The sequence below is a fragment of the Mycteria americana genome, chromosome 5 (genome assembly GCF_035582795.1).
Source record: "Mycteria americana isolate JAX WOST 10 ecotype Jacksonville Zoo and Gardens chromosome 5, USCA_MyAme_1.0, whole genome shotgun sequence".
NCBI classification, from domain to species: domain Eukaryota; kingdom Metazoa; phylum Chordata; class Aves; order Ciconiiformes; family Ciconiidae; genus Mycteria; species Mycteria americana.
The window spans coordinates 31,465,781-31,478,936 of record NC_134369.1 but is presented as its reverse complement, the minus strand read 5'-3'; the positions used below and the strand labels follow the sequence as shown (position 1 = coordinate 31,478,936).

The window sequence follows — 13,156 nt, the reverse complement described above, 5'->3', positions numbered from 1 at the left end:
ATGCTTCCGTTGCCCAGTGGCAGCGCAGATCTGTGAAGCGTGCTCCAATTGTGAGGCCGGGAAGGCGGGCGCTGCGCTTGAACGCGGCGCGGGAGAAGATGGCGGTGCGCCGGCAGCTGCGGGAGTTCTTCCAGGATCCGCACCTTGCCGGGGTTATCACTGTAGAGCGGCCACCTCCCCCCACCGCTGCCGCATGGGTCTTGCAGTCGCCGCCTTCCTCGCCGCCTTCCTCGCCGCCGGCTGGGGGGACGGCGTTGGTGTCGCCACCGCGGCGGAAGGGGCCGCTGCCCAAGGACTGCGCCGTGTTCCACTGCCGCGGCTGCTGGGCGGTGCTGGGGGACTCGCTGCACCTGTGCGCGCAGGAGGAGCAGCGGCTCGGCCTCCTCGTCTGCTTCAGTCAGTGCCCGCCTGGCGGCATCGGGCGGCGGGGTGCCCGGCCTCGCCTGCCGCCGGGCAGGGCTGGGCCCCGCGGGGAGGGCGGGGGGCCGAGTCTGTGCTGCCCGCCCGCCCCTGGAGGGCCGCCGGCCTTCCCCCGGCCCTGGGGGGTTGGGCTGGGCTGGGCTTCGCGTTGGGTGTCCTGAGGGGGCGGGGCGGGGCGGGAGGACGCGCCGCTGCCTTGCGGCCCGGTGGGGCTGATCCGGGGGGTCTCGTTTTCAGCGGGTCTCTCTTCCTCCTCAGAAGTCACAGACGATGTGGCCTGGGAGGATTCGCTCATGGTCGGCCTGGAGGGAGCCCTCCTGGGATGGTGCGTAGCTCAGCTAGTCCTTGCTTTTGGCATCGGGCCTGCCGGGAGCAGTCGCCACGGTAAATCGCGTGGGCGAAAACAGGCGGCTGCAAAGCTGGGGGCCAGGAGCTCCTCTGACTTGTGCGCTGGGATTTCTTAGGGGCCTGGTAAGCTCCAAAGTGTTTTTTGTACTCGTACTTTATCGTTTGGGATGGAGAAACCTTTTGGAGGTATGTAGCTTCGTTTTTGTCAAAATCAAAAGTTATGCTGCTCTAACCTTTGTTGGCGAAGAGGAACGCTTGAGCAGTGCAGTAAAAGACAGCCTAGCCTTTAGGTCTCCTTCTTCTGCTCCTTCCCTAAAAGGTCTATTACCTAAATTAAAGTATCTCTGTTTGGGGTTTTCTTATACTGAAAAGGAATAACTGCTGCTGCTCTATTCATGAGCCTACGGTTAGCAACAGGTTTGGTAACTCTGGGATTAGTCTGATGGGAAGGATATAAATATCACCTCAGGACTTACAGAACTAGTGTTTTGTTTAAATGATGTTTAAAGGCTATTTTACAAACTATAAGGAACTTTTAAAATTTAAGACATGTTTGGGTTGGGTTTTTTTTTCCTTTTTTTTGTCCTTTCTCTGCATGAGGCAATAATCTGTTTTATCAGGAGGAAATTTTACATCTATGACCTGGCACAGGCATTGTTTTACCAGTTAAATCACATTCGAGTAGTATAGCCTAAACACTCTGTGATAATAAGGCATGTATTTTCTTCCTTAATTGCAACTTCACTTCTTACAGAGATTATTTCTTGCACAATATGCCCAACTTTTTATGTTCATGTTCTCTTTCTATGTATTATTTCTTTAGGGAGAAAGCATTATTATGGCTTGTTTTGCTGTCCTGATAGAACTGAAGATTTGCTGTCTTCTGACAAGCATGCAGCATTTATTGTTTCAGAATCTTCTGTTTAATAATATTTTTCCCTTTCTTCTTTTAGTGCTTACAATGCATTATCCTGTCGGTCTTGTGGGTTGATCGTGGGCTTCATTCTTTATTCTGCCCCCAGCAGCCTGGCTTATCTCCGAGGCTTCTTCTGTTTCTTCAAGGACAGCATCATCTGGTGAGTATACTGTATTCTTACGGTTAGAGATTTCACAAGAATATGTAAGTTATTACAACAGGGTGTACAACTACTCTACAGCTTTACTTTTGGCAGAGCACATTGGTGTGGGATTTTAATATGCTCTATGTTTAAATTGTTTGTGTTGGCATGACTCCATTTGATTTGCCTTGCACTTCTTGAGTGTCCTCATGTAACGTCAAGGTTTAAATTTAGCTGTTTGCAATACTGAAATCTCCTTCAGTTCTAGAGTCGCTTAGCTGATGTAAGGTGTCAAAGTAGCTCCATGATAGATTGAGGACTTTACTATAGGAATTGTAAATGACTTATAGATGGTGATGAGAGGATCTTATGATTTCAAAGTAAAACCATTGTTATGTTTTTAATATTTTCATAATGTATTGACTACTTTTGGCAACAACTTTGTATCTGCTTTAAAATCATCTTAAATAATCTGTCTAAACAATGAATGCAACTATGGGGTTTTTAACTGTTTTTCTTGTTTGTTTTTTTTTTTTCCCTTTCCCCTTTTGTTTTCCAGTTATCTCTTAAAAAACCAAATGATAATAGCAGCTTCTAAGGTGAAATTTCCTGCTGTGACCTTAAAGGAACAACTGCAGGAAGTAAGGTTTCTACATTAATTTGTATGGAAAATATTTTTAAAATGCTGATACTTCGGATATTCATCCAAAAATATTGATACAACTACTTTTTTTTTAAGTGCATAAGATGGAGAAAGTACTGACTTATAATAGAGTGACTGACTTAAATGTGTGAGACATGCAAAACGTTTTCTAGAACCACTTATCTGCAAAACCTATCCAGTTCTAGCTAATTTTCTGGGAAAAGTGTGTTATCCTTTTATCTCTACACTTTGAAAAGAAAAAAAAAACCAAGACTTGTTTAGACAGACTTCACCTAAGTATTACTACTTGTGTTGTCCCTAGAATTGGTAAGTCACTGCTGAAGAATTTTAAAACCAGCAATTTGTTGATTTGAAAGGAGTTCTAGCACAGTTGTATTTATGGCTGTGTAAACTCAAAACAGCATGGTAGTGTTTACTTGTAGTTTCAGAGACAACACTAGAACCTCCCTCCATTTTTGGTGTTTAAATTGGATGTTCTTTTCTGTAACTTAGTTGTTAACTTAGTAAATTATCTGTCCCATAGCTCAAATAAAGTTACTGTGTGTAGGAGACAGACAGTGTATCCAGTATTTATGTGCTTACTTGTTACTTCTTTTTTGTTTTTTAGTTTCTGTTCTAAGCATGGAAATGGGCCTGTAACTTTTCTTAAGTTTTGTCTGCTTTAAAATCAGCTTCCAGTGTCTTACCATAAGATCAGAGTCGTCTTATAGGTCAAGTGAGGCTACAATGCAAAAATCTTATCCAGGAAGACTTCTAAAGTTGAGACACGTTTTTCTGAAGTAAAAAAATGGTAGTACTTCATTGCAAACACAAATTATGTGACTGTGGAGGGTTTGCTTGTTGACTAGAACAAGTACAAGAATCTGATCTTTGCTTTTTGAGACGTAATGTCAGCAGGATTTTACTGTTGTGCTTTAAATGCGTTAACTTAAACCCCAGACTCTGGAAATGGCATTTTTGAGGGACCGTCCACGTGTAGTCCTAAGCTAATGATGAAACAGTCTGTCCAGATATTGTCAAAGAAGGTCTATGGCTGTGTAAAAACTTGTAATGAGTTAACTAGGAAAGACTGGATTGGTTGTAGTAAGGCTCCAGCAATGCTGTCTCCTTAAGTAGAGTATTTCCATACGTTTCTGAAAGGGGTTATGCTGGCACACGCAATTCATCTATCTCCTCTTTGTAGCACAGGCCTCCAATTTGGGTGCCAACTTTGGCTGTACTAGACATGCTGTATAGATATTAAAGCCCAGTAAAATTTTCCATCTTGAAAGACAGCTGCTCTTCAGCCACTGAAAGTGGGGAGCAGACCATTCAAAGATCCAGTGTTTAGGACATTTTTCTCTAGTTTTAATACTCTTATTTCTCTCTTTTCCTAGCTGAAAGAAAAGCTTGTGGAGGTCCACATTCGCATAGAATTGCTGATGAAGAAGCTGGAGGAACTGGAGCAAAAGAAAAATGTGGCAGAAAGGCAAAGCTCTGCATCAAATGCAGTTGGCCTACTGCCAGGATGTGGAATAGTCGGGGTCAACTAATAATATGCCATTTTCAAGAACTGCTCAAGTTGTTTCTGCAGCTCTGCTGAGTTAATTCATTATGATGAAACAATGCACCAGAACAGGTTTGAGTGTTGATCTGTCACTTTATCTGTGTATAGAGAGAACCGATGCTTAAGTGCATCCCTTCAATCTAAGGGGAACACCTGAATATCTGACATACTGAAGTTATGCTTGGAAAAATGAATAGCTCGCCCATGCAGCACATCACTCTCTGAGACAGTATAACTATGACTTTGATTCCCTATAATGACATCAGGGGGAAAACCAACCTTTGAAATAGTAAAATCATGTTTCTGGAACTAAACAAAACACACTAACAAGATTATATTCAAGAGGAGCTATTATAAATTGAATGTTCTTACAGAGATCTAAAGTTCTTGTCCTACCTTTTCATATAGATACAGTGTTAATGGCAGCTAGCTGTTGGTCAACTGGCTCATTAGCTGCACCTGGTATGTGAGGCGCTGCTAAATGGCCTCCTGATTAGTTCTTTTAGATTTGCTTGTGTGTATGGCCTGCAAAAGGAGCAAGCTAGCATGTCATAGAAGCTGCACAGTGTGCTTAGTGCATGAATCTGGATGGCACAACGCTGGCTGGAGCACAAGGTTTTGGATTTCAAATTCAAGGGCAACCCACGTGCCTGCCAAGTCCTCTGTAAGTGCAGCCCCATGGCTGCATAGGACTGAGTCAAGTTCTGGCAGCTCCATGAAGCTTAAGCTGTGAGCAGCTGCCTTTAACAGACTTGAGCCTTTCTTTCTGGGGCTGAAGCTGTGAAACCAAGGCAGAGTCTTTTCTTCTCCTTCATTTCCGCTCAATCGTGGGAACACTGCTCTGCTGAAGTTGTGATGATCTGCCTGCTGCCTTCCCTTGGCCAGTCAAGATGTTTCATAAAAAACACCTAATGGGTACTCACTGGGATCTCTCCGTTTTGAACGGGTTCTGATTCTTTCCAAACATCTAGAAAGTAATTTGATGGAAAAGAAAGAACGCTACTTATCCCTTGTTATTGGGACAGAATATCTTTATACCTTATTCTTGTTAGTTGGAAGATAGAGGGTCTTTTGCTGCCAAAAGGGCTGATGTATTAAACCTTCCATAAAGTTTAGTAGTTGTCCGTAGTAATCTAGAGAGGATTGTATTTATTGATCAACTTAATTTCAGTGATGCAATTTGCCTTGCCTATTCTACTTCCATACATGATTGGCAGATTGCACTCCCCGTTGCTGCTGTTGCCAGTACTCCTGTATTTCATAGTCTTAATTGTTTTGTTTGTAAAATAACTCTTGTAATGGGCTTGGAGCAGAGGGGACAAAACTCATGGCAAGGCACCTCAGAGGCTTTAGGTGGGCAGTTGGTACTTATACTACTACGTATGTTCACTGTGCTACTTTTTGATTAAGAGTTCTGGGTTGTCTCAGTTCATTCTGATTAGGCAATAACATAGAATATCAACAGCCATTCTGCAGGGAGAGGAGGGGTGCTCTGCTAAATTCTAATAGTGTATGCTATCTAAATTATTTTTATTGTTTATGTTTTACAGATTTGAAAGGCATAAATGCAAAAATGCAGTGCTTTTCAATGACAGCTAAATTCAGGATATCAAAAGTAACTACCTGAAGTAAATGTTACACTCTTGCAAGATCTGTTTCATTGCCTGTAATGATAAATGTTATCTTTGCTAAAATGAGCTCTATCCTGAACCCTTAACTGGAAGGCTGTTCTTAACAGTTGTCACTGTATATTCATGTAAAGTTTGGATTTGCTGTATTTGATTATTTCATTATTAAGAACAAAGAATTTTTTAAAGTTGTGTTATGCAGTGACTTCTGCACTATGTTTAAGAGCCTGTTGGTCTTTAACTGGGGTCTTGTGACTGAACTCATTTCGTCCAAGGATCTCCCCATCTCAGGTAAATGTTTTCCATTGTAGAACTTCACCTTTGTGTTACTTTCTAAGTGACAGCCCTTTGGTTGTTGCATTGGTCTAAGAAACATGATTGATAATGGGACTACTCACTTTAGCCCTTTCATTCTGGTTTCTGCATTGAGATTGTTTCTTGCTATATACTTTACATCTATACTGTGTATAATAGTGCTAAATTGTCTTGCTTCATTTAGCTAAGTGTCTACCCCTAAAAGGAAATGAAAGCTGTCACTTTTTTTATATTATCTTTACAGTTGTAAAGAAGAAACTTAAATTTTAAAAAAGCTGAAATTCAGAAATATATATTGTGTAGATCACGTATAATATCATGTGAGTCGTAAGTCCATGACTTTTTCCTTAGATTATGTTTGCAGAAAACACCCATCAGTTTATCTTGCTTGGGTCCTGGTTCATTATGAAGCATTAAATTAATGGTTCTTCATATTACATTACTTAGAATGAATTTAAACAAATAATGAGTATGTGCTAAATAATAGCCGGTAAATTTTTAAACTACATTTCTCTAATCTTTGGAACTGGAAGGACCTCTGAATATTTGTTTTTCTTCTAGTGTAGAACCTAATCTCCTCTAACTAGGCATCTTGAGAGATGTGTTCTAGCTTTAAGTGCAGCTGTGGCCAGCCTGGATTCTCTATTTAAATGAATACCAACCACTTAGAAAGCAAGTCTCAAGGTCAGGTCTTTTTAATGTTAGCTAACCAGCAGCTGTCTTCTCTGCAGTCTAAAGACAAAAACAACTAGAAAATGAAACAAATTAAAGTGGTTGAAGTAACAATCATACTGTGAATCTTCTATAAGCTAGCATAAGGGTTAGCAATTCGTAACAGGTTTTGGAAAGCTCGTAGTAGGGTTGGAAGCCTGCGGCTTCTTCAGCACAGTCCTCATAAGGTGGTGTCATGCTGCTGTGTTACAGCACTTCCCAAAACTGCTTTCAGCAGCAACTGCAAGGAAAGTTGTGCCTCCCTGCAGGTTGTGACATGCCAACCACAGAAGGAATTTTTCAGAAATGTAGTTGCCAAAAAAATAAAACAATCCACATCTATGAAAGTTTTCCGAGGGGCTTATTACTTTTAGGCAATCTACACAAGCAACAGAAGCTTTCTGCTACTATCTAGAACAACCCTTGAAGCTTTTATCTGATAAGTTGCCCATCTTAATGAGTGGAGTAACAATTTTTCTTTAGTTGCCTTCCAAGAAGTCAGAGGCTCTTGTGCCTGAAGTCTGATGGAACAGCTGGACCCAAAGCAGGTATCCAGCATATGTGAGTTTAGCTCAAATTGTTAAGCTTTGTCAAAGGTACAGCAAGTACAAACACATCTCAGAAGTGGAGTGGAGGGTATAGTAAGTTGTTTAATTTGTCTTCTGAACAAACGACACATCCAATTTTAGTGCATTCTCAGCCTGTGCTGCTTTATTGCTAAAAAAATTTGTATACAGGTGCAGAGTTTCCAAGTTCATTTTTAAACAGTTCCTCTTTACAGTGTCAAAAGAATAAAATCTTATCTTGAAATCCTCAGAGATGCATAGATATAAAAGCAAGCTGCCTTTTGGAAAAACATCAGAATTTGCAGGGAGACATTCTTTCACTGTTACCGTGTAAAACACGTGCAATGGGAGTACATAGATCCTAGTGACAACAATAATTTCCTCCACTAATCCATGTGAGCATGCCATCAGAAGTTCAGTATAAGAAGTATTTTCTAGCCTGTTTAAGTACTAGGGTAATTTTTAAGAATCTAACTAGTACTTCTCTTTTGTTGTTAAATCATACTTTTCAAAAGGAGGATATCTTCACTGATATCCTGAGGTAGCTTATTCCCCAGGTTTTATATTGAAGGGAGTAAGCATTAACAAAGGATACAGCTGCTTAACTCATCACACAAAAGAAAATACATTTAACAGGGTTTAAAACAGTGTGAAGTGTTCTAAAGAATACCCACTAAGAATTAGGCGACCATGGTTAACCGCTGGGCTAAACTTGTTTTACAAATTCCCTTTTTGCTTAAAGAAGTTGGCTCAAAGGATTTCATTTACTCTAACTTCTGATACCATGAATTAGTTAGTTACCTTCTCTTATAATATTCCTATCTTCATTTGGCAATTCTTGGATATCTAGAAAGAACATTCACAAGAAAAACACAACCCCCACGATAAACCCAAATCACGGTGCTTTATGGATAGTTGGCTATGAAGTATGAACAGGAGTTAACTTGACACACAATTTCTTCCTCCAAGACACTTTCTATTTAAGAAAGGACTGAGCCTCTGTACATGGAGAAGTGTTCTGCACAAGTTAAGCCCACCTACAAAATTAAGCTAAGCTAGAAATATGGAATTCTGCAGTAACAAGCTAGTATTCTACATGTTTGAATACAACTTTAAACTTGGAAAAGTATTAGTGATGTAGGCTATACCACACATTCTATGTTATTTTCCAACTGCCAGCAGAAATTCACTGCATTATCCACTAAAAGACTTGGGAAATATTACAGAGAACACACTAAAAGTTTACAGAAAGATGGCACCCAAATTCCCTTTTATTTAATAAGTTGAAATAAAGAAAAAAAGACTATTGCAACCTGCGTTGCAGAAGATAAAGACCTTCAGTGATCAAATCTCATTTTCTGTTTTTAAAAATCTCTTTAAAGAACTTAAAAAATATACAAGATTACCAGTATTTTCAGGTTCGTTCCTGCAGGTGCCATTATTGCTGGCTGGTACCAGTATGCTTCAGTACAGCTGCCTATGTGGCTAGAGAGTTACCTGAAAATACTGTATATTAAAAAGCTATTCAACACCTGAAATATGTACTGTGCTTATTAATTTTAGTCTTCAAATAATTTCTCTTACCACGCTCAAGCTTATTACCTACTGTCTGGCAAATACTACACTCAATTTGAGTCTGTGGCTTCCGTTACTTGGGGTTTTTTTGTGTTGTTTTGTGTTTGTCTTTGTGGGTTTTTTCCCCACTAGTTGCTCCTCCCTGCACCTTGTAAGAAACTCTGCACCTTTTTCCTTGCTACAGCTGCAGCAGGTGAGAAACTTCATCTCGCCCCTAAACATGCTTAGTTCATGCCCTGCTTTTTACATGCTCAGGGCACTAATACGAACCAGACAGGAGGTTATAAAGGCGAGTTCTGCTGATCCTGGTTCCTGATTTACAGTTTTGGTGCCATGCTTCTGTCCCTATCTATACATTCTACCCTCTAAAAAAACAAAATTTGAGAATCAAAGCAGGAAGTTCAAGCTATTGGTATATTAATTCCTATTGCTTCATTATGTATAAATGCATATCTCAATTTACTGGTAATAACTACATTACACTAGACATTTTGAATCATGCATAATTAGAATACTAGCTCTAAGATTTGGTTTGTGGGCCTGTGCCGCTATCCTTCAGTTTCTCCATGCAGTTCTTCATGCCTAAGGCATTACAAACTAGCCACCTTTTATTTGACCTGCAAACACACTCATTTGGAGGGGAAGCGGAGAGAAGCAGACAGGATTTACATAGGACACACTAAACAGTAAGTTACAACAGTAAGTTACCTTTTATCTTTAACCTTAGATGTTGTAAAGCTTTCAGGAATCTGTCTATATTATAACCTGGTACACAGGCTCAGATACAGAAACATGCTCTGCTTACATCATGAATACTGCCACTTTCTCTAAAAGTCAGGAGAAAGCGTAGAGCAGACTGAAAGGGAATAGACATCAGGATCCATGGTTAGTGTCCTGCACTGTTAAACAAGACACCCTGGTTCAACTGCTGGCTTTTGTGTGCCAGTCAAAGCACTACAGGAGCAAAATGCTGGATCATTCAGTAAAAGAAATCCAATGGAATCTAACTTGAACTGTCATTATGCAGCTCTGTACCTGAACAGCAAGCAGGATTATTAGTTTTGGAGGAAGACCAGACAGTTTCCTAGGGATGCAGGAAGCAGTTATTTCTAAGATTGGTTATCCATCAAAAACTGTTCTATTCCACATTTTTCCCTTCTCCGCCCAAAACACACACTGCCAGCTCCTGACAATGTAATCCTTGTGTAAAGCATCAGTATCCTGAAGCTTGGTACAATTTCTTCTCACTCACTATCAAGGAGTCTTTCCAAGACTTTCTTTTTTGTTCTAAATGTGACAATTATCCTCAGTTGCAGAAGGTGCAATTCCTGACACAAGTGCTGGCTAGACCTTCTGCAGCACCACAACTCGGTATGGAAACAGCACATACTTGTATCATCTGGGCTTAGTACTGCTAAAGGAGGCATGTCAGTACTGGTCACTACACCTTTGATATCCCACACCTAAATGCGGTAGCATCTAATGCTTCCATTTAGTTTTAGAAACAGTGAAATCAAGGGGGCTGGAGCAAAAGTCATGCCATAGCACAAGAGCTGAAAGGCAAAGGGATTCCTTTTGTTGCTGTGAATAGTAATTTCTAGTCTAGTAGCCCACAGAATACAGATACTTATAAGAAGTCTGGACTGGGAACAATACGGAGATAGCTACATCAGGCTCGATTTCTGCCCCCTCCTCTGAATGAATAAACTCTTGAAGAATTCTATTCAGCCACAAAGTTCATACTTCTGAAGTATGCACATGACCGTGTGTTCATTATTATTTCATTATTATGTAAATGTACTTGCTGACCACAGACCAGAATAAATTATAATTTCTCTAATGTAATCAGATAACAATCAAATTAAAGTCCCCTATGGCCAGTTTCCAATTTTATCAATAATTCAATAGCTGGAATTTAAGCTGATTACAACCTTCCAGATCAATTAGCTTTTCATACACATATGACATATTAGCCAACACTTAATTTAGACATCCTCATGCTTATCTTGGTTACTTTATACTGTAAAAATGCTCACAGCCCTCAGTCCCATTATCAACTTATGAAGAGCCAAAGGGCTTCACCTCTGTAATTTTGGAACATTAGAAGCCTCCCTTCAGCTGTAAGTTACAGTCCAAATTACTTCAGCTTTCTAGAAGAAATCCAGCCAGATAGATCTAAACCTCTGATGTAATAATTCTGTTCAGAATACAGTATTATCGGTTGGGCCATATTGTCTCTATAGACTACATAGCTGCACTGAAAACAGTGCCAACTATGGAACGCTTTAGAACTCCTGCGGCTCTTTTATGTAACCCTTTGATAGCAAATACTTTTCTGGGTGCAGAGGCTACAGCTGTAGATCAATAACCCTTTGTGTTACCAGAAGCTTCCCAGTACTTGCCTCTGCAAAACTTCAGGCACCAACAGAAATCAATTATGGTCCAAAGCAGAGTGTTTAGCAAGGCTAAAATTACTTTTTGCTGTAAAGTAACATTTTTAGAATTCTACAATTGTGCTTGGGATATAGAAATGTTTTGAGTGTCAAGTGTTCTCTAATTTTTTATTTTTTTATTTAAAGACCATCTCAGATTAGTCTTTTTAAACAAAGAAAACAAAAACTACTTCCCAGAATAAAAGCTTCTGCCTTCAGAATCAGGTTCTCCTCACAGTCCAGTATTTGGAAGGGTTTAGTTTCTTCGCAGAGAAACAGAGCAAGTGCTTGACTACGAAAAAGAAAAAAAATACAGGGAAACTTCAGCTATCCTTTCAAAAAGAACTGTCTGCCCTTCCCCCAACACTCATTGACAGTGCTTCAGACACGTGACAAAGCTAATTTTTTTTTTTATATCAGGTTCATTTACTAAGTATTCAAGTGCCAAATTCCCTCCAATGAGAGGAACATAAGAGGAATTCACCCATCTTCTCAGGAAGAGACTCTTCACGCAACTCCCTGCGGCACAGAGCGCCACAAACTTATTTGGTTATTACCCACTTACTCTACTGTACAGTCTTGCTAATGCAAGTTATTTACTATCACATGCAAAACAGTTATTGCTACTAAAGTTCTATTTTCTTATTAAATCATCTTATGGCTTTGTTTGCATCAGGGATTCTTCCCCCTACATACTGTGCTATTTTGCATTCCAGTTTCAGAGGTATTTTTCAATTGATTCTCCCAAGCACTAAACTACTTTATTCAATGGTACAGCTACTTCCATTTAGAATTGAACCTAACTCTCAGCACAGGTCCCCCAGAACTCTGCTGTAAATGGCCCACCTGTCCAATTTTCTTGGAAATGTTATTAGATGCAGAGGGTTGTTCCGTTTTTTTTTTTCCTTTTTTTTTTTCCTTGTTACATACATTGACCCTGCACGGATTACTCTTTTTGCACCAAAGTACATGCTTCTTGATTAATTACTTTAGAGATATATTGTATCAAAATTACAAAACCAAGCTACCCATTCCTTCCCTCCCCCTAATGGCCATTTACAGGCAGGTCTCAGGGAAAAAAGATGCAGTATCCTCTCTAAGTTGAAAAATAATTTTGTTCTTGTAAAGAGAGAAATGAGCGAAGAGCAACACTGGCACCAAATAAGAGACTTTTTCCTAGGAAATCAGAGGATGCCATCCACAGAGCATTGCACATCTCAGGAATCATACCAGTCTCTTATTTAACCAGTCCAAGCTGCCCATTGAGTGCTAAATCATTTGGACTTCCCCTGGTCTAAACTTTTCTTCTGAAAAAAGCAGAGGGAGAGACAGAAATTATTAAAATTGAGCTTACAAGCTGGAAAGCAATACTGGAAGTTACCTAAAATACAGGATATTGAATTCTCAATAATACAGGGGTGGGGAATCTCTGATCCATAGGCTAGAGATAGCCTGCTGCACAGATACAGTCTGCAATGTTGTTTTTCAACAGCCCTTGACCTTGTTATATTTTCTGTTATTATTATTAACATTAAGATGTATGTAAACGCAGGATCCACCAAAGGTGTTAAAAGATTCAATAGGACTTCAGCCAAAAAAGGTTCCCCATTCCTGCAATAATGGATAAAAGCCTTCTACGCATAATTGGCAGATAGCATTTTGCAACCATTAACTTATTATATAAGGAGGATAGCGTTTAACTAGTCATAACAATTAGATAGTCAGATCTGAAAAAAAATTTTTACTTAGTTAACAGATTTTGTAAATTATCTTAAGGTAGCAGAGATGCGTACAAAATGCACACAAACTCCTTAGCATATTCATACTTTTCTGAGTATATCACAGGATGGGTAATAATAAAATTGAAAATGCTGCACATGGAACACCTTCAAC

At 39.9% G+C, this 13,156-nt stretch overlaps 1 protein-coding gene across 1 annotated transcript; it reads left to right on the top strand.

Moving 5' to 3' along the window:
- Positions 1–5: 5 nt before the first annotated feature.
- On the top strand, positions 6–6,514 carry OIP5 (Opa interacting protein 5). The gene is given in 6 exon segments (XM_075502743.1): positions 6–396; positions 679–745; positions 1,722–1,844; positions 2,386–2,467; positions 3,867–3,956; positions 3,958–6,514. Coding segments are annotated over 6 exon segments (711 nt in total). The 5' UTR covers positions 6–98; the 3' UTR covers positions 4,009–6,514.
- Positions 6,515–13,156: the final 6,642 nt, after the last annotated feature.